This window comes from Mycteria americana, chromosome 2, assembly GCF_035582795.1.
Source record: "Mycteria americana isolate JAX WOST 10 ecotype Jacksonville Zoo and Gardens chromosome 2, USCA_MyAme_1.0, whole genome shotgun sequence".
Lineage (NCBI taxonomy): Eukaryota > Metazoa > Chordata > Aves > Ciconiiformes > Ciconiidae > Mycteria > Mycteria americana.
The window spans coordinates 69,664,887-69,684,966 of NC_134366.1; the positions used below are offsets into that span (position 1 = coordinate 69,664,887).

The window sequence follows — 20,080 nt, forward strand, 5'->3', positions numbered from 1 at the left end:
CAGAGGCGAGACTGAAAGATTTATTGGTAATCTCATTTTGCTATACTCATGCTTCACGCCTTACAGCAACACTGCTTTCCTAGCTGCATCCAAAATGACATGCCCAAGTTTACTGCCAGTTCTAAAAGCAAAAATCCCAAACCTAGCACCCATTTCAAAACTGAAATATTCATTCAGGAACAGCAGCAGAGATTAATCACACTAGGATTCTAGATTAGAAAGAGACCAATTATATTTCCAAATATAAACCAGAATGGAGATGAGGACACGAGGCTAGTCTGCAAATTCTGGTGGCATAATGTATGCTGCTGGACTGCTAGCAGGTGGATTGCTGGTGCCGAATGCAAACCCCACAGGACTCCAGTGCCTCCAGCCCTTGCTGGGACAGCAGTCAGCTCTGTACCAGCAAAGGGACAGTTAGTTCTCCAAGGAAGCTCAACATCTAAATAGGATTTCTCAAGACATTTGTTACATTTAGATTACTTTGAAAAGGGGATGGAATTTTTTCAGGCTACCCTTCATATCCTCTGACCTAATTAAAGCCCTTGCCTTTAACTGTTCAGCAAATACCTCCTCTTTGTTTTATTAAATCTCTGTTACATATCAATCCGATGTACCATGTTTTAGTCTGCATGGTTCCAGATCCCTGCAGTGTACATGTTTTGTAATGAATCCACAAGTAAGACCCACGCTTTACAGGAAGAATCACATACTGCACAAGCACTACATATTGCCCATATTGCCGATGACAAGCATGTGGCTTTTGTTAAATGTCACTTCAATGTGACAAAATCTAAACGTGCATGCACTACAGATATGTCCAGGACATTCTGTCCTTACAGCAACAGAGGACTCAAGATAACCCGCTAAATGTGAATCAAGTGTAAGCCAGCTTTAATAAAGATAAAGCCTATTTTGTATTCTTCTACTGAAAATGTATCAGGGGAGAAAGTGTCTCCTTTTTTTAATCCTGTCCTCCAAAACTCCACTTGCTAATGTTACTGAACCAATGCTCTCTACAAATGAAGGGCATGGCTTTTTCCACCATCAACCACTTACTTGGCAACACATTCTTTAGATTCACTGTCATTTTTCAGCTTGTGATAAACCACTGCACCCACTGCCAGTGGCCCAGCATCACCACAGAGGAAAGTAACTCTTCTGCCATTCAGATTGCGAAGAATTCTCTTCACATAATCAAGAGATCGCTGCAAATGGCTCTGGTTTTTCGTGACACGGTACAGTTGCAGATATAAGAGGGCAATACCTGGAACAACCATAAGAAAGAGAGATAGTTTCATTTACTTTTCCTTCTAAGTATATCAAATTCCCCTCTTTAGGGCCTGTAACTTAAATGCAAACAGGTATTTGGGCAATTAAAACATGTCAGTCAAGGGTCCCAGCTTATGCAATAGGAAGGCATCAGGCCATCTATTTTGATTACATTTCAATTTGGATTGTGACAAAAATTTAAAAAATTATCAGACTGAAGCCCAACGGTAGACTCATAATTTGCAAAGAATGAAGAAAATTCATGATACAGGCACCAATGCTTGGTGAAGAAATCACTGAAGACTCAAAAACATGGGCTAACAAGCATGTGTATGGCCAAGTAATGATGGATGAGGGAAGTGGATGAGGCTGTGGATGCTGTCTACCTAGACTTTAGTAAAGCTTTTGGCACTGTTTCCCACAGCATTCTCCTGGAGAAACTGGCTGCCCGTGGCTTGGATGGGCGTACACTTCACTGGGTAAAAAACTGGCTGGATGGCCAGGCCCAAGGAGTTGTGGTGAATGGAGTTAAATCCGGTTGGCGGCCAGTCACAAGTGGTGTTCCCCAGGGCTCAGTATTGGGGCCAATTCTGTTTAATATCTTTATCAACGATCTGGACGAGGGGATTGAGTGTACCCTCAGTAAATTTGTAGATGACACCAAGCTGGGCAGGAGTGTTGATCTGCTTGAGGGGAGGAAGGCTCTACAGAGGGATCTGGACAGGCTGGATAGATGGGCCAAGGCCAATTGGATGAGGTTCAACAAGGCTAAGTGTCAGGTCCTGCACTTGGGTCACAGCAACCCCATGCAACGCTACAGGCTTGGGGAAGAGTGGCCAGAAAGCTGCCCGGCAGAAAAGGACCACCCCCAGATTGGTTGACAGCCGGCCGAATATGGCAGCGTGCCCAGGTGGCCAAGAAGGCCAATAGCATCCTGGCTTGTATCAGAAACAGTGTGGCCAGCAGGACTAGGGAAGTGATTGTCCCCCTGTACTCACCGGCACTGGTGAGGCTGCACCTCAAATACTGTGTTCAGTTTTGGGCACCTCACTACAAGAGAGACACTGAGGTGCTGGAGTGCATCCAAAGAAGGGCAATGAAGCTGGTGCAGGGTCTAGAGCACAAGTCTTACGAGAAGCGGCTGAGAGAACTGGGGTTATTTAGCCTGGAGAAAAGGAGGCTGAGGGGAGACCTTATCACTCTCTACAACTACCTGAAAGGAGGCTGTAGCGAGGTGGGGCTCCGTCTCTTCTCCCAAGTAACAAGCGATAAGACAAGAGAAAACAGCCTCAAGTTGTGCCAGGGGAGGTTTAGATTGGATATTAGGAAAAATTTCTTCACCGAAAGGGTTGTCAAGCATTGGAACAGGCTGCCCAGGGAAGTGGTTGAATCAGCATCCCTGGAGCTATTTAAAAGACATGTAGATGTGGTGCTTAGGGACATGGTTTAGTGGTGGACTTGGCAGTGTTAGGTTAACAGTTGGACTTGATGATCTTAAAGGTCTTTTCCAACCTAAACGATTCTGTGATTCTAAGTACATTGACTGTACAATACTCATCTATTATATGCAACAAGTGACTTATTTTCCATTTGATTTGTAAAAGGATCTTTTGATGAGTTTTTGGATTCAACTTGCCAAGTTCTTTACAACCCTTAAATGTATTTCACAACAAGATTATGAGCTTCCACAAGTTACGCTGGTTTGTAAAAGCCAGAAAGCAAACAAGTCCTCAAGGAATGCCGGAAGATAGTATCAAGCTTCATGCCATTAAACTCATTCCATAGTTTTCCCTTAAAACAAAACCAAACCAAACCTTAAAAATTGCAACAATGTAGACTGAAGAAAGTGAAACAAATCCACCTAAGTGGATGTTTACTGGCCAATTGCAAGCATACATGTGCAGAAGCAAAACATTTACCTCCAGACCGTACTGCATCTCATGCTTGTTTCTGAACAGGGAGAGCACTCTCCCAAGCCACAGCTAAAGCCGAGTACACACAAGGCCCACTTAGCTCCACAGTGAGGCTACCTGAGAAGAATAGGACCACAAGAGTGCTGGTACATCCTCAGGTATTCTCCAGACTGGCTTTGAACAGGCCTTTCTAGATGAGTCCAAGATTGCTGCAGACCTTGATTAGCCCAACTCAGTGGCACAGGAACCTGTGGGCTATTTAGTGGGATTTCTGTAACCCTTTTTTATATTGCAACAAACGTGTAGGTATCTGGGCTTGATAAAAAAAAAAAAAATCAGATACCCTTGATCTGGGTATCTGGGATGATCAGAAAGTAGCCATGAGGCCCAGTTCATCCAGTCCTTTCTTGTGCAACACTTTTAAAGTGGCTCCTCCAAGATGTCTGGCACATACAAAGAATACTTGTATAAGCAAGATGGACTCTAACATGAGTCCTATGACTGTTATGCCAATGGTATGCATTCCAAGATTTTAAAGATGTTTCACAGAGCTCAAGCCAATGCTCAGGACTGTGCACTGCCAATAAGATTTGTCTAGACTTGGTACATAATAAGCAGGGCAGTTGTTTTCAGCATTGCTTTTATCTTCTGATTTGCACACTAGAAAAATGCTGCAAGGAGCAAATTTAGGAAGAAAGTACTTTCACTAAGTTTTTCAAAAGCCAGATCATTCAAGTATTTTTATTCAGGAATCAATTCCACAGAAGCCTTGAAACAAGTTTACAACTTGGAATAGATGTAGCAGTGATCTAGGAAAGCAGGATTGGAAAAACCCAATTCTCATTAGATTGCGTTACTTGTTCACCTATCTGCTTGTTTCAGCTAATGATGGCTGTTTTACTTTTAGCTTATGACTCATATTCAGCATGCTCTGGTTTGTCAGCTGTAACTTCAGTTGTCGGTGTCAGAGCATGGCTCCCCAGGAGCTGTTTTGTAATGTCAGCAGAGAATGCCCACCACTTGAGATCTCTGCACTCACTTAGCAGCCACTCACTTTCAGACCTTGAAACACATCTACCGTTTAAGCCTGAGTTGTCTGAAACTTCCCCACCCATCCACCCACAGCACCATCTGTACCCAAACATTAAGAAGAAAGCAAAGAAATTTTACCCTTTCACTGCCAGAATTAAGCCTGAGCACGGGCAAAGCCTGGAGAGTTTTTCCAAGCTTCTCTCCCTCACGATGCAAAGATAAAAGAATAGATCTCCTCAGGGCACGTTTCAAACATGCTGTGCTAAAAGCATAAGTATGTCTGAAGCACAAGCTAGACAGAGCAGGAATAGAATATGCCATTGTAATAGCAAAGTGGCACTTAAGAGGCCAAGACAGAAAAGCGTTTTGGCATCTTGAAGAGCAGTGGCTGCATCAGGCTTAACAACTGCAGGCTCTGCCTAAAGGATCAGAAGGGCTCATTCACATTTGGACAGCATCAGTGATGCAATGCTAAATGAACGACAGTGCCTAGCAGTAACCAGCGCTCGCACATGCCTGTTTATCTTCATGCACTTCACAATCTTGCAACTCCACCTCCATACTCCCCCTCCTCACACATTCATTTTACCATTTTTGTGCAGACAGAACAACCAGAGCCAAATAATCCACATTCCAGATTTTAAGGCTCCGAGCTCCGGGGTACAGAACACCCCCTCTCAATGATTAGAAGATGCTGTTACCATCAGACAACTGCTAACTATCAGTAAGTTGAACAGAAAAAGGTGGAAATAACGCATTTTAAGAAAATGTTAAAGAAACTAGAGGTAAGCCAAAAGAAGGAGTAGCCTTAGAAAATCCACTCCTTTTGCAAGATAAAGATCTCCACACACAAAAGCCAATTACCTCTCTGTAACTAGATCCTTTGTCCACTGAAATCAATGCAAGTCATTCCAGACAGTAGTGACCAAGGGTCCAGAGTTAAAAGAAACCAACTCACACAAATGCCTGTATCAGAGTATTTCTGCTGCTCCTGTGAGAATATCAGAACTTCGTCCTGTGAATAAACCCAATTATGCCATTTCACAAACACACTTCATTCAATTTCTCACCAGTCCAGCCAGTATAGGCAGAGCAGTCATGTGGATCTGCCGTCTTCAGCCCTTCCTCCATTTGTTGCAGAAGGTCCTTGATTTTTGTCTGGATCCGTTTTGAGAACCGAACACTGACCTGAAAACAGGAGACAGGATAAAAGGAGAGAGTCAGAAAAGGAAAGAATCTGTAACCATATGTAACCAAAATGATTAGTTCGTTCTTTGTAACTAAGTAACATAGAGATAGGAGCAGGTTAGACAATGCTTTAATATTGTGTTTGTACACCTATGGCTATGGATACGCTACTATGCCCAAAGACAATTGGACAAGGAGTAGTACAGACATGCTGCTATGTTCCCAGTACAGCCCCAGCCCATCTTGACAACGAGTCGAGGGTGGTTAGAATAATTGGTTTGTGTTAAGGGTGCCAAATCATTGTTAGGGACCGTGCACCATGAAGAAGGGAAGCAAGTTACATAAGCAAGGTGGGATTGCGCATGTCCAGAAGAAGGGGTCAACTAAACCACACACCTGTATGACCACCAAGGACCACCAGAGACCCCCACAGAAGCCCCTCAGAGCTCAAGGACGCATGCGTAATGACCACACAAATATGATAATTAGTTCCAGGAAATAGAATGAATATGTACGGTCATTCTGGGAAATTTGATGCATATGTATGTAATTGGACAATATAAGTTTTGGTTGATGTAACCTGCGGTATGCACGCTAGGTGGAATGATCCCCCATGCATCCGGCACCATAATAAAGAATGCCTGCTTCTTAATACTACATTGGTGTTAAAGAGTTTGATTCCCGATTTCGGTGACAAATCCAAGAATGCAAGCTGGCTGCTCCACTGTCTTGTTTAGGAAAAAAACAAACAAAAAATAACTAGGGAATAAATACTACATGCAGCAATCAGCAGTGTCAAGGTGGTTCATCTTAAGTGTGTCCCATGTAATGCATGATTACATATTAGAATAAGTTACTAGTATCTACATTAAAGAAAAATTATCTGGGGATGCTTTAAAGTCACATGAAGAGCAGCTATGGACATTGTGACAGTATGTAATTATACGCTGTCTCTTATCTCAGGCTCTTAATACAGTAAGCAAAACTTCTCTGAGCTGAGGAAAAGGTGAATAGAAGCAAACAGAAGACAACCATCTGCTGCCATTCCATGGGCCAATACTCCATTCAGGGTCCTGGCACCAAGACCATGTTATGGACGAACACAGCACAGTGAACCTACAAGCCCTGTGTAATAGGTGGTTGCTCTCATCACAAGGTCCCTGCACATCTTTTGTGGCTCTATGGAGCAGGAAATAGCTAAAGGAAAATAAATGCTCATATTTGAGACAACCAAGTCAAAGTCAAGCCAGCATCTTCAGTGATGTGCTCAATCACATCATCCATGATGTATTCACATTTTCTTCCTAAATCCAAGACTCTTTTTGATGTCCCAGTTTGTGATCACCACATGGAAGGCAAGTCGCTTAGAGCCATAAAATGCCCTTCCTCTCGTTTCTTGCTCCCTCCTCTCCCCAAAACTGTATTAAGATTGACATGCTTTATCATGAGAGGAGGTTGTTAAACGCAGTGAACTATTGAAGAACAACTACCTAAAAGAATGAGCTAGATACAAAGCAGACAAGTAAAAGCAGCTTGGCAGTTTCAGGTGATGCATGAAGTTGAAGAAACTAACCTTTGATTTTATTCGTTGCTTGCTTTTACTTTTGACCAAGAAAAGTTTACATAGATGCTATATATGAAACATAACACAGGATACTTTACTCTTGCCACCATTTCCCTCTCATTAAGCATACTGTATGGGAAGATACATTACTGATTACTCCCTTAAGCCTATGGAACGTGCAAATGGTCAATTAAATAGAATCTACTGCCCTATTAACTTTCATGGGAAAGAGTATTCAGGAAATCCCTTCACAGGATGAGTCTACATTTGAGTGGGAACATCAGAAACAACACTCAAAAATGTTGCGGGGGGGGGGGAGGGGGCTGTTATATAAACAGTATCACTTACTGATCAGCTTTTCCCATTAACACATTTATTAAAAGCTATTTTATATATTTAAATAGAGCCTAAGGTCTAAATTTGCTTATAGAACAATCTATCTACTACGGAGCTAGAGAAGGAGAAACAAAAAACCCTCTTCCTTTTCTGGGCTATAGGAGAAGCTTTACCATTACCAGATAATTGTATCACTCTGACAAAATAGTGATGTACACAAACTTCGTGCTACCCAAAAATATTTTGTGAATGTGCTTTTTCCATCATCTACAGAAGCCCCAAGCATACATCACTTGGCACCTAAGTCTCAGTTACCCAGGAACATCTAGAAGAGAAACTCTCTAGGAACATGGGAGCCAGCAGAGCTTCCCCACCTTCCAAACCAAGAGTCACAATGCAGTGGTCATCAGGAAAAGGGCATTACGCAATTTGGCTACCTGTCAGCTTACATGGAGAATAAGCTACTGTTTCCTGAACAGTGCTTGATCTCCTTCCACCACTTGCTTCCCCAACCTGCTCCCAAATAACAGCCAGAACAAGTCAGATTGATGAAGGCTTAGTTTCATGTTAAACACATCTACATTTATGATGTTTTACTGGAGAAGGAGAAATTAGCTCATTAGGAATGCAAGTTCTTGTTTGATTACAATACATCCCAAAAGGGAGGGGTTCAGATAAATGACGCATCCTGGATGCCAGCATGCAACTGACTACTTAAAATACACCACACTTTGTACTCTTGTTCAGAATGGAACTTCAAATAAAAAACAGTGAATTAAAACATCCATTCAATAGATTCAGAAATCAGAAAGATAATAGGAATCACACAAGTCCTCTGACACACTCAGAAGTCTCCAGGGTCAATGGTTCAAATCCATTTTATGATGGTGGGATAGGGAAGGAAAAGGAAATTGTGCCATTATATCTCATGTCACACACATACTACTCTAGGAAGGAGCTACAGTTCCCTTAACCTCCTCCAGTAACTCTAGAAGTAGCAACCAAACACAGTAAGCATCTGATGTCTACTCTTTGGCCTTAACATGGCATTAAGTACCTTTTTGGTAGGTAACTGTACCATGCACACACAACACAACACCCCCCGCCTCCCCTTTTAACTAATTCAGTGAAGTCTCAACACAAAGCAAAACCTTTCCCAAGGGCAGAGCTTCTCTCCTTCAAAAGACAGCTATGCCAAGGCTAAGGCATATGGTGAAACAGCATGAGGATATCCATGCGGATGCATCCAGGCATAGCGCTCAGTTTATCTGACAAGAGTGAACTAAGGTTTCAGACTCCCGGTTAGTTTACCTACTGCACATCACAAGCAGGCTGGTTAGCTTTTTGTTCTGACAATATACCTGCTGTTACCACATCAGGATATTTTTTATCAAACACCAAACCAAATTACTTAGAGGCAGGAGGGGAGGACTAGGACATCAGAGCACCTGGGTTCTGCTTTGAAACCTTGGTCCCATACAAGTAATTTAGCTCAGGTTGGCATTCCCTTTCTCTAAAATGGGAATTGTAACTTACCTATCTTGATTCAGGGCTTGGAAAAGCACAGATTAAAGGATTTTTTTACTATGATTATAATGATTTATCAGGCCAAACAAAGCTACTCCCAAGCTTATGCCAGTGTGAATGGGCTATGAGTGACAACAAAGTTTTCCCCAGCTACCTACCTACTCCTTGACCACTGCCTCTTTTTTTTTTTTTTGGTTGCTCTGAAGCTTTAACAACAGAGTACCATCACTGTTCATTTGATAAGATTCCACTATAAGCTTGTAACAGATGCTTACATGCACTAGAATAAATTAATTACATAAAGAAATGAATGTTGAAAGGTGACTTTAGAATATTTATAAACCTCCATCAAGGAATATTATGGCAGCATTACAGCTGAGCATAAAGCACGCTAATTCGTGTTGAGCACAGATTGATTTTCATGAGAAGCATATTCATTTCATGAGGATGATTCCAGCTGGCATTCAGCCTTTTCTGCAGGTGACTCTTGTTATTCCTGTAGGGAAAAATAAAAACCAGGAAGCCTGACCGCTGATATCCAGTATCACATTTACTCCTGGTTCACAAGAGACTGGCTGATAACAGGAGCTGAGGACTATCTTTAGTAGAAACGGCTCTCTCCAGGAATTCAACTACTGCATTACTCCTCTGCTGCTGCAGAAAGAACAAACACTATCATCGCAACCACTGCTCGAGTTTCAGATCAGCAGGACACAAAAAATGAGAGCTCATTCCCCATAATACCCAACAGAACGCTCCACCATACTGATTGTGGTAACAAGAAGGGCTCATTATCAGTATGAAAGAAAAGTAGCACAGAAAAATTTGTATTTTGTATGTTGGGTTTGCAAATTAATTGTTTTGTGATTTATTTGAACCATATCGCTTCTTCCATTGCAGTGAGGTGGTATGCAAAGCTGCATCCCAATACAAAGCCTTTTAAAGCCAACAAAAACATAAGGAATGTAAGCATATATGTAACATCACTCACCTTTGGCACTAATGGCACGGTGTCCAAATTATGCTGTCCTTGTCAGCAATATCTGTTTCCCCTATCTGCTTTCTTTCATTTGTAGATTCCTAAAAAGAACTTAAATAATCTTCTTTTGTAAACCCAGCACTAAAACTACACACACACACGTTACAAAAAATACACCATGATGCAAATAAAAATCTTCTAAAAGAAATGCACATTTCACTTGCAGTTGATATTACAATAAAATACCAATTCTTACCAAACTACCTCTCCATTACAGCCATATCCAGCTTTACAGCTGTGGCTTTACAACAAATCAGCACCAGGAGCAGATGAGGCAATAGGCAGCTGCTATGTATGTGTTTTATATGATGATTTCTGGTAGGTAAGAGAAGCCTGTAACTTCAAGTCTTGCAAGTTTTAAAATAAAGCATGCACATTTGGACCAGATATCGCAGTGCTTACGTAAGTTGGACAACACAACCATGAGACCTTATGGCACTCCTTTTGTGGTTAGAAGTAATACTCTGGTTTGACTGACACAGGGTGAGTTATCTCATTTGCCTTTGTCAAAGACACTTAGATATCGATGTCTTTCAAAGCATTTATTTGCATCTTGACATATCTATGCCAAGTAACTTGTGCAGACTCACAGGAGGGTGGCAGGACAATGGACATCTGAGCTCAGCTTCCTCAAGAGTTGCTAACATACCAGTCTTTCTTGCCGCCACCAGCTCCCTAAACAACCCTCTCACCATTAACCCTATCTTACCATTACACTATTCTATTTTACCCCATCACCTCTTGGGGGACAGAAGAAGGATGCAATTGATTACGCAGAAGCAGCAAGGAGATGGCCTATACACAGAATGCTACCTACTGAACAAGCAAAATAACACTTTTGTTTTATCTCAGTTCGAATCAGGTTAAGAAGAGACATTTCAGAGAGAAGTGACTTTATTGTTGGTGATGTGTAGAACAGGAGACGTAACATGGTGCTGGGTTTTCTTTCAGGCAAAGTACATTGCACAGAGAAAAAAAGATACAGCTCAAGTTGGCACTGCAGCGAAGACTCATTCAAAACCAAACTTGCATAGAAGACTGCACAAGGGACATGACAGACACTGGTAAGGCAGAACAGGGTGGGGGATGACTCACAGCTCTACTGAAATGAGAAATCCTGGCCATACTGAAATCATTGGGAACTTTGCCACTGACTGTAAGGGAGCCAGGTTTCACACCCACGCACTGGAGCACAGGTTTATTGAAGCAAGATGAGGTCTCAATGCTCACCTCCATAGAGCTCCTGCAAGAGCCGACCAAAAGGCAGCAGGATCCCACATGCAGAACCTAGCAAGGTCAGCTGGGAAGTGACCTGCCTTTTTGTACAAAAAAAGAAGTTTTACTTTGTTTTTACCTAAATCAAAAGACTGTTACAGCTCCAAGAGCAGCTTATTTTTCTTCTCTGAAAACACCAGATACTAAGAAACCTCATCACAAAGCCTCTGAAACAGTTAAACACAGCTCTCCGCTGCTACTCAGTTAGGCCCTTCCAGAAACAAATGCCAGTTCTGCAAAACCACATGCTTTATAAATGATTTGAAACACTGCTGTCTGTAGAACACATTGCTCTGTTTTTCAGTGATGTGGCACCTAGTGCCATACATGTGATAGTGGGGAAAAAAGAAAAAAAAAAAGGAAGAAAAAAAGGGCGAAGGGAGGGAAAGAGAGAGAGAAATGGATAGCTGTAGGCAAACTGCTACCCTGCTACAAGTGCCAACTTAGGAATAGACTTTAAATGCGGGCATCACCCTACCTCAGAGGAGATGAGGGTGTGAAAAACAGCATTAAAAAGCAATCCATTCACGTTACAGAAAGAATTGTTTAAAGCATGTAAGAAATAGTGAGACTGTGCCTCTGAGGCATTTGTGTGTAAAAGGAGCTATTTGTCTCGTTGGTGATCAGGTTGCAAAAAACCAAAGCCTATTGATTTAGATCATCACAAAGAATCATGAAAAAGCTTCAGATTATTGGTAACAAAAATAAATGCGATTAACAGACATCAAGAAACATTATCCTATGCTTTGGGAAATGGAGGCTGATAAAGCAAAAGAGCAATACTGAAAATCACTGGTTCTTCAGGTAGCGTAACACGCGCATGCTACTTCTCGAAAACTAAGAAAATAAAAGTCTGTTGCGAGTACGATTTAAAGTCACTCACTACATAGAGGTCTCCACCCTAGCTGGGACATTTTTAGGTGGTCCACAAGTTGTAAAAAAAGCTAAAACCTCTACCAATACTGCCTAAATTATTTTGATGCACAGACAGCAGGTATATTCCACATATTGAACTTGACAGCCTATCAGTGTTGTGCAGTTAGACCCCAAATATAATTTATTTTCATCAGAAAATGAGTACCTGTTATTGCACTTGCCCACGTAACTAGCCAGAGTAACAACTCATTAACATGCGGGTCTGCAAGATAAAACTAGAAACCGGCAAAGGTTGGATGGATGCGAGACAATTTAATCAGAATTTGAGTTTTGATTTTAAAAAGTATCTTCATTCAGAACTGGTTGACTAAAACCAAATAGCCTTAAACATGTGGTTAACGTGTTGTCCTGAATAACAGGAGAGGCTTTCAATATAAAAGCATCAGAAAAGCACTAAGCAGCATTTGATGCTGATGCGCACTGCAGGAAAGAAGCAGCAGTTCTTCCTCTCAGGCTGTGTACACTAACTGCCATGAGTTAGTAATGGACAAGGAAGTACAATAAACTGATTCTCAGACTGAATTTTGACCAAGACTGACAAAAAGCAAAACAAACTTTCCTTCAACAGAAATATGATTTGCAGTGCTCAGAATCCTCTATTAAAATAGCATGCACCTGAGATGGTGTGCCAGGAAATGGCCAAAAAAGTGGCCATCTCAAGAAAAGCAGCTACCCCATGCCACAACTCCAGCAAAAAAGTGGGAATAAATATTTACTGGCTCTGGAGGTTCAATTTTGCCTCCGCTGCAATGAGTGGTATGATTCCCACTAGTGTAAGTGGTTGCAGAATCAGTCCCAGAACAGAGAGAACTTGCTGCTCTCAGCGAGACAACTAAAATGCCCAGTGAGACAACCCAACAAATATAAAAAAATACCACAGGGAGGGGAATGAATAGTGAGGCAATGACAAAGAACTTTAGATATATTTTTGTAAATATATTTTAAAGGAGGAGGAAGACTGAAAAGCCACATAAAGGAATCATCAGAACTAACAGGAAATTGAGAAAGCACCACGAAACTAAGCACCACTAAATCACCCAAAAGATAATCTAAGTAAATATTCTGTATCCCCATTAAGCAATAATCTTTCCCAATAAGCATCATTAGCTTTAAAACAGGTTCCCTGTAAGGAGCACCCTGCAAAGCCTCATTAAGTATATTGTATACATTTGTCAGAACACATCACCTTTTACTAATATTCTTAAAACATTATGGCAAGTCAGAAAAAACTTATCAAGAAAGAATTGGCCTAAAAAAGAAGTTACTGTTTGGGCATCCTAGTGACCTATCATAAAGTTTGAATCCAATTTCAGTGCTGTCAAAGACTACCCCCTTGTGATTCCAAAACAAATCCAGACAATCTTAAATTGAGGGCTGGGATGTGATAACATCTTGACGCTGGGGTGCTTTTCTTGCAAACACACAAAATCCATATCAGGTTGCCTAGGCATGGAGTTGTTTCCACCCTCCCCTAGATGAGCAGGTAAAATCAGCCTGCCTTTGGTTCCCAAGTCACTGGCCTGCAGATGGTGTGAAGGTGGCTCCCAAATCACACCTGACTGTGCTACGGATGTAGCCACAGAGCTGTGGTGGCTCTGAGGATGGTGGGCAATCTGAGATTGATATTGGTGGGTCACGTACGGAGCCAGGTCCTTGAACAAGCCATCGCCACCTCCTACCAGCACGCTCTGCTCACCATTCCCCTTCCCAGGAAACCCATTACAGCTTCATAGATCTCTACCACACAAAGGTTTTGATAAACAGTTTCTGAGCCAGGACAAGTGGCTGCCCCTGCTTTATGCAAGCCTGTGCAGACCTCCCCATTCTCGTCCCCCACCCACAGCTAATGGGCAACACAATGGCAACAAGTCTTGACATTAATTGCAGTTACAGGTTGCCTCTGCTCCAGTTCAAGGGGGAAAGCAAAGCACAATACAGCTCAGACGAGTTACTCTTTGGTTCCCAACCTGAACAGGCCCATAGCCTGATATTGCCACATTTAAGAATAGGTGAGCTTATAACTAGAGTTGCCTACAATGCAGATGAAACTATCAGAACTAACATCTGCTTTTCAAATATTTATACTTTCCCCAATAAACAATTACAATGAATTAAAAATTAAATTAAACTTAACAGACAAACTGATTTTCCCATTAACTAATCTGGGGCCTCCAACATAAGAAGGACATGGACCTCTTGGAGTGAGTCCAGAGGAGGGCCACGAAGATGATCAGAAGGCTGGAGCACCTCCTATGAAGACAGGCTGAGAAAGTTGGGGCTGTTCAGCCTGGAGAAGGGAAGTTTCCGAGGAGACCTCATAGCAGCCTTCCAGTACGTGAAGGGGGCCTACAAGAAAGCTGGAGGGAGACTTTTTACAAGGGCATGTAGTGACAGGACAAGGGGTAATGGCTTTAAACTGAAAGAGGGTAGATTTAGATTAGATATAAAGAGGAAATTCTTCACTATCAGGGTGGTGAGGCACTGGAACAGGTTGCCCAGAGAAGTTGTGGACGCCCCATCCCTGGAAGTGTTCAAGGCCAGGTTGGATGGGGCTTTGAGCAACCTGGTCTAGTGGAAGGTGTCCCCGCCCATGGCAGGGGGGTTGGACTAGATTATCTTTAAGGTCCCTTCCAACCCAAACCATTCTATGATTCTATGAATACGCTTTGTTCTGAGTCTATAGCTGTCTATTCATTTCTCTGCCTCCCTGACCATTTACATTCCCATTTTGAAAACTTTTGGACCACTTTGAGATAACATCTATATGTACTTTTTCAGGCTAAGATATCACTATGGGATCTACATCAAAAGGAAAAGGGCTACAGGATATATATTTAATTGGAAGATTAATCATTTTTTAAACAAAGACTTACATTTAAAATTATGTTTCTTATTAATCTAGAATTAATTCTGTCTGATGAATCATTACCTTCAGCTTTCTCAGACAAGTTACAGAAGCAATAAGTCCACGATACTTTCACGGTGAAGAAATCTAGTTAAGAAAAAGTGAATTCCAACTACATGAGCAGAGCCAACCTAGATAACTGCAGTGTTTACTGTGACTATTTTTAAGAAGGCAAATCAGCAGCCCCAAACTTTGTTTTCTCTTCTCCTACTCCCATACCTTCTAGCTTCCTGAACTGTACCTTATGCATACAAACACACGCTTCCATATGCAGCACTTTGTCCCAATTGTCTCACATTTCAGACAATGACTTGAAGAGGTTCTTGTCCTTTTATCAGCCAGATGAATTGTAGATGGCAATCATGGCAGTTTATGAAACCAAATGGAGGGATTAATAATGCATTGCCTTCCATGACAATGGCAGAGCCCCGCACACCTCTAGCTGTCATTACGTGAGTCACTCAATGCTCACTGCTCCACACAGCAGCAGATGGGAGGAAGAAATTATGCAGTGCACTGAGGGCTTCTGAAAGCTGCTCTCATTTTTAGGAAACTTGTGCTGTTGTCTACAGCAGTATTCAGAACAGACTACCTGACCTGTGTAAAGTCCTTTTGTCTTCACTGGGGCTTTAGGCAGGCAAAGATGTTTCTCTTACAGGACTGGAGCCTGTTAAATGCAAAAAACCCACCAAAACACAAACCAAAAAACACAAACAACAACAAAAGCACCCCGAAATACTCATCAGGAAGTCCCACAAAAGTCAGGATAGTACTAGGATTGATAATATGCAAATGCTGCAAAGAATATAAATACACATAAATATACTCATGGCTATGTTCTAGCCCAGAAACATGTAGGATAATTCCTCAGATTTTGCAGATGCAGAAACAAGAGGAAGTGTACACATGCATCTGAAATGCACAGAGTTGAAGAAATTCAAAGACCACTGAAAGTTGCTGTAGTTACATCACTTAACGTGGTACAGAAGATAATTTGTTCTTCCAGAGGAGCTTCAGACTTTTGAACTTAACAAAGCCCAGACACCACCTCAAAAGATATTTTCCAAACAAAGCTGCACAAATAGCTGCCAACTGCCACACAGTAACAAGGAATATCATCCACCATTGATGCTGGGAAAAAACCACTTGCACCCACTGTAAAATAGCATACTCATCTACAGCAGAGCACAACAGACTAGGGCTGTGAATCTAGGGCTACAAATTCATTGACTAACTTTCAGCTCTGCCACAGAAGAATGCCTCTGAATTTGGATTAATTCAAGAATTAAATCTGAAGTAAATTAGAATTGAACTATTCTGCAATACAGCTAGTAGTCTCTAAAAAAATTTTTTTTAAGGAAGTTCACCTTCCTCCAATATCAGTTCTCACTTTGGAAAGCTGTAGTCAACCTAGATCAGCAGTAAATGAAGGCTTATTTTCCCTTTAAAAAAATGGACATAAAATGTCGGATCTAAAGCAGGTAACATAAGAAGGATGAATGGCCTACAGAAGGCCTTAGAAGAAAGTTCTTGGTATGTTTTTTATCAATTTAACAACAATATATAGCTATAGTTGCTCTGCCACCTCCTCTCTGCCTTCATACTTCAACTCATCATACTTGGATGTTTTTTATATACTGAGCCAGACAGAAAAGAACAAAGAAATCACGGTTCTCTTTCACAAAAAAATTAGTTTTACCAGCACTGAGTATACTACTAGGGATTTTTGTAAAAACAGATCAGATTTCACTTCCAAACCTACCCTTGCTTTTTAACCCTTTTCACGCACCAAGTTCTGCTTTTGACAGCTGCAGTTAGCTGCAGCAGCCAGACACCAGTCCCCCAAAGTATTCTCTTTTGTGCACTCTGCTTAGCCACACACAGCTTCATAAACCTCAGTTGCAACAACTAGTGAAACCTTTAATTGCCTCGGACTGATGGTGAGTTGATGCTGTCCTGCTCATTCTTACGATGCTCAGGAAGAATGCTGCTCTCACTGCTGGGCATCACCATCCTCATCCCACCCTATCAGTAAATCAAGGTAATTCCTTATTGCCACAAGCAGGAAAATACAGAGCCGAGATTAAAGGCTCTCCTTTATTCACCCCAGCATACAGTCGAGGGAGTTAGGAAAGTTAGGTTCGCAGCCAGTGCATTTGAGCTTCTAGCAATGTCACCATGCAGTGTTTTTCATCCGAAAGATGACGAAGCAGCACAGTATTGAAAGAGGAGGCTGCTCAGGGGCTCAAATGACAGAAGGTCCACGTTCTGGTATTCCTTCTGCAGTATAAACCAGCCTGCATGGTAAGAGGCCAGAGCAGCTTCTGTGCTTAAAGCCTAAAATGCAAATAGCTCCCCAACCAGCAGTGCATGGTGTTGAGGAGATAAGCAGAGCAGGACTGTGCTGTGAACCTCCCGTGACCAGTGCCACCAGACAGACCTTCTGCTGGCCCGAACTGACTGCCAGGTGCCTATCATGGTGCAGCTGAATCTATAAACGTGTGTATGTCAGTAAACACATGCCTTGGAAATAATCGTCTAGCATCACCCAAAGCCTGAGTGTTGCCGTCACCTGAGGAGAAACTCGTCTTTTCTAGATGCGCGCTCATCTTTTCCCTTCCCTGCATGCTCTCTTTGGTGAAACTCGGGCAACTTGTAAGTGGTGTGACAGAACCGCCGTGGTAATTGCAGCACAGGCAGCGCTACCTCCAGGCCCGGCACCGTGATCGCTCGCATTCAGGCGGAAAATAAACAGCTTATGGCAGTCACTTCCACCGACTCCGAGCCGTGCGGCCGGGCTGAGCCGAGCTCCCGCTCCTTCCCCCAGCTCACCCCGCCCGCCTCTCCCCTCAGCAGCCCTCGAGGCAGCTGCCCCTGCCACGCCGCCCGCGCGGGAACGGCCCCGCGGCCCGCCCTGAGCCCGGCCGGCGGGCCGGGGGCGGCGCAGCGCTCCGCGGCGGCGCGGACAGGCCGCGGGCCGCCCCACCACGGCGCCGGAGGCCGCGGCCGGGCTCAGGGTGCCTCCGGAGGCCGCCGCGGGGCAGCGCCCACGGCCACCCGCGCCGCGGGGCCGCCCGTGCGGGGAGGGAGCGCCCCGCGAGTGAAGCAGGGCCCGGGGGGCCGGGACGCGGCGCCTGCCTGCCCTCCCGCCCGGGACTCACCTTCCCATCGGCGCTGAATGGGAGGGACTCCTCCTCCGGCGGGAGCCGCGTCTTGTCCCGCTGGGCGTCCGCCGTGCTGGGAGCGGCCGCAGCTGCGGCTCCGTGGGGCTGGTAGTCGGGGTAGGGGTTGGCGAAAGCCCGCTCCTCCATCTCCGCCTCGCCGCCCAGCTGCAGCTTCAGCCTCTTGGACATGCTCTCTCCCATCTCAGCCGGCCCCCGGCCCGCCTCCCCGCACGGCAAGCCGGCGGGGACACACTCCGCCCCGCAGAGCGGCGGATTTGCAGCAACGCGAGCGCCGCGGCAGGCAGCTGCCCCGGCTACAGCCGCCGCCCGGCGGGCGCGGAGGCGAGGGACCCGCGGCGGCCCCGCGGCGCCGGGGCTGGGTCAGGGAGGGCGGCGAGGCGCGGCCCGCCGGCCCCGCGCTGAGGAGGCTGCGGTGGCTGTGCCCGCGGCCGCTGGCCCATCTGGGCCGCCTCAGGGCAGAGGCGACGCCGGCCCCGTCCCCGAGCCGCCGAAGCCCAACGTGGGAACGCGAAAGGGGAGCTGCGACGCCGCGGCTCTGCCTGGCGTCCCCGTCAGCCGGGGAGGGGGAGCGGCGAGCGCGGCGGCGGCATCACACCCGCAGGGGCAGAGCGCGGCCGGGCCCGCGGCCGGGCCCCCCCGCGGGGAGAGGCAGCCCGCCCGCCCGCGCAGGCTGGGTGGCACCGCTGCAAAGCCCGCCCGAGCTCCTCATCGTCCCCCGCCGGGGCGTCAGTCCCTCGGGCTGCTGCTGCCGCCGGCCGCACGCCGGGCGGCGGAGCGGGGCTCCCGCCGGCTCCTCCCGCCCGTCCCCCCGCGGCGAGGACGAGCCGTCGCCCGGCGCATCTCAGAGGAGCGGCAGCAGCAGCAGGAGAGGGAAGGACAGCCCCAGGAGCAGGCCGTACGCCAGCAGCTCCTTCGCCCGGGTCATCCGCAGCCTCCGCCGGGCCGCGCTCATCCGCCGGCAGCCCCCGAGCCCTGCGCGCCGACCCTCAGGCAGCCCCGGCGGCAGGGAGGCGGCGGCCGCGGCCCCAACGCCCGCCTTGAGGGGAGGGAGGCGGCCCGCGGCTGCCGCCCGGCGGGGAGGGGGGAAGCGGCGGCGGTCGCCCCTCAGCCGGCGACGGGAGGCAGCTCCCCGGGGAGAAGAGGTGGGGCGGCCTCCTTCCTCGTCCCGCCCTCGGGTTGTGCTGTCGGCCTGGCAGCTTAGTGTAGGCGTGCTGGCTGCGGGCACCGCTCTGTCTGCGGTGAACCCCCTCCCAAAAGCCAAAACATATTAAGCAAAAAACACCGAAAAACCCCACAGCACTGAAGGGGGCCAGCCGCGGCAGCTCGTCGTCCCCAGCCTGTGACCCCCCTCCACGCGTGAGGCCGGGCGCGGGCGGGTGGGAAATGACCCCAGCGATCGGCGGTGTGGGGGGGATCGCATCCCGCCTCGGGAGGAGCAGCGGCTCGATCCCGTGTGGATCAAGCGTTTCTGTGTGGGATCCAGTGCTGGGGCGGGGGGGGGGCTGAATGCGAGGGCACCGTGTCAATATAAATTTAGCCTGTCATTTTAGGGACGCCTCCATCTAAAGCTAGGAGAGGAGCTTCAGGTGAAGGGGGACTGTACAATAATCAAGGATAAATCTTTTCTATTCACAAATAAATGGTAGATGCTGCTGATATTGTCGGAGCCTTCAGGAATTTGTCTCGCATACTGAAACACCCTTGCGTAAAAACAGGCTGCAAAAAGCTTGCAATCCAGCCAAATACAGCACACAGCGTTGTGTGAAAATACAGACACAGGAGACCTCACTATCCCATTAAATATTTACTCCCAACTATGCCATCACTTTTTGCTAGTAATTGTAAGCCAGCCAGACCGTAAACTATTAATTCAAGTTCTGGACACTGTGCAGACTTATTGATCTTTAG

At 45.5% G+C, this 20,080-nt stretch overlaps 1 protein-coding gene across 2 annotated transcripts in view; it reads right to left on the reverse strand.

Annotated features, from left to right (window-relative positions):
* The window catches only part of LANCL2 (LanC like glutathione S-transferase 2), a 35,552-nt gene extending 17,065 nt beyond the window's left edge, over positions 1-18,487 (reverse strand). For both annotated transcript variants that reach the window (XM_075493717.1, XM_075493716.1), the window contains exons 1-3: positions 18,149-18,487; positions 5,288-5,405; positions 1,060-1,267 (exon numbers count right to left, since the gene is read on the reverse strand). In XM_075493717.1, coding sequence (XP_075349832.1) covers positions 1,060-1,267; positions 5,288-5,405; positions 18,149-18,352 — 530 coding nt within the window. In that variant the 5' untranslated portion in view covers positions 18,353-18,487. The remainder of the gene's footprint in view (positions 1-1,059; positions 1,268-5,287; positions 5,406-18,148) is intronic.
* Positions 18,488-20,080: the final 1,593 nt, after the last annotated feature.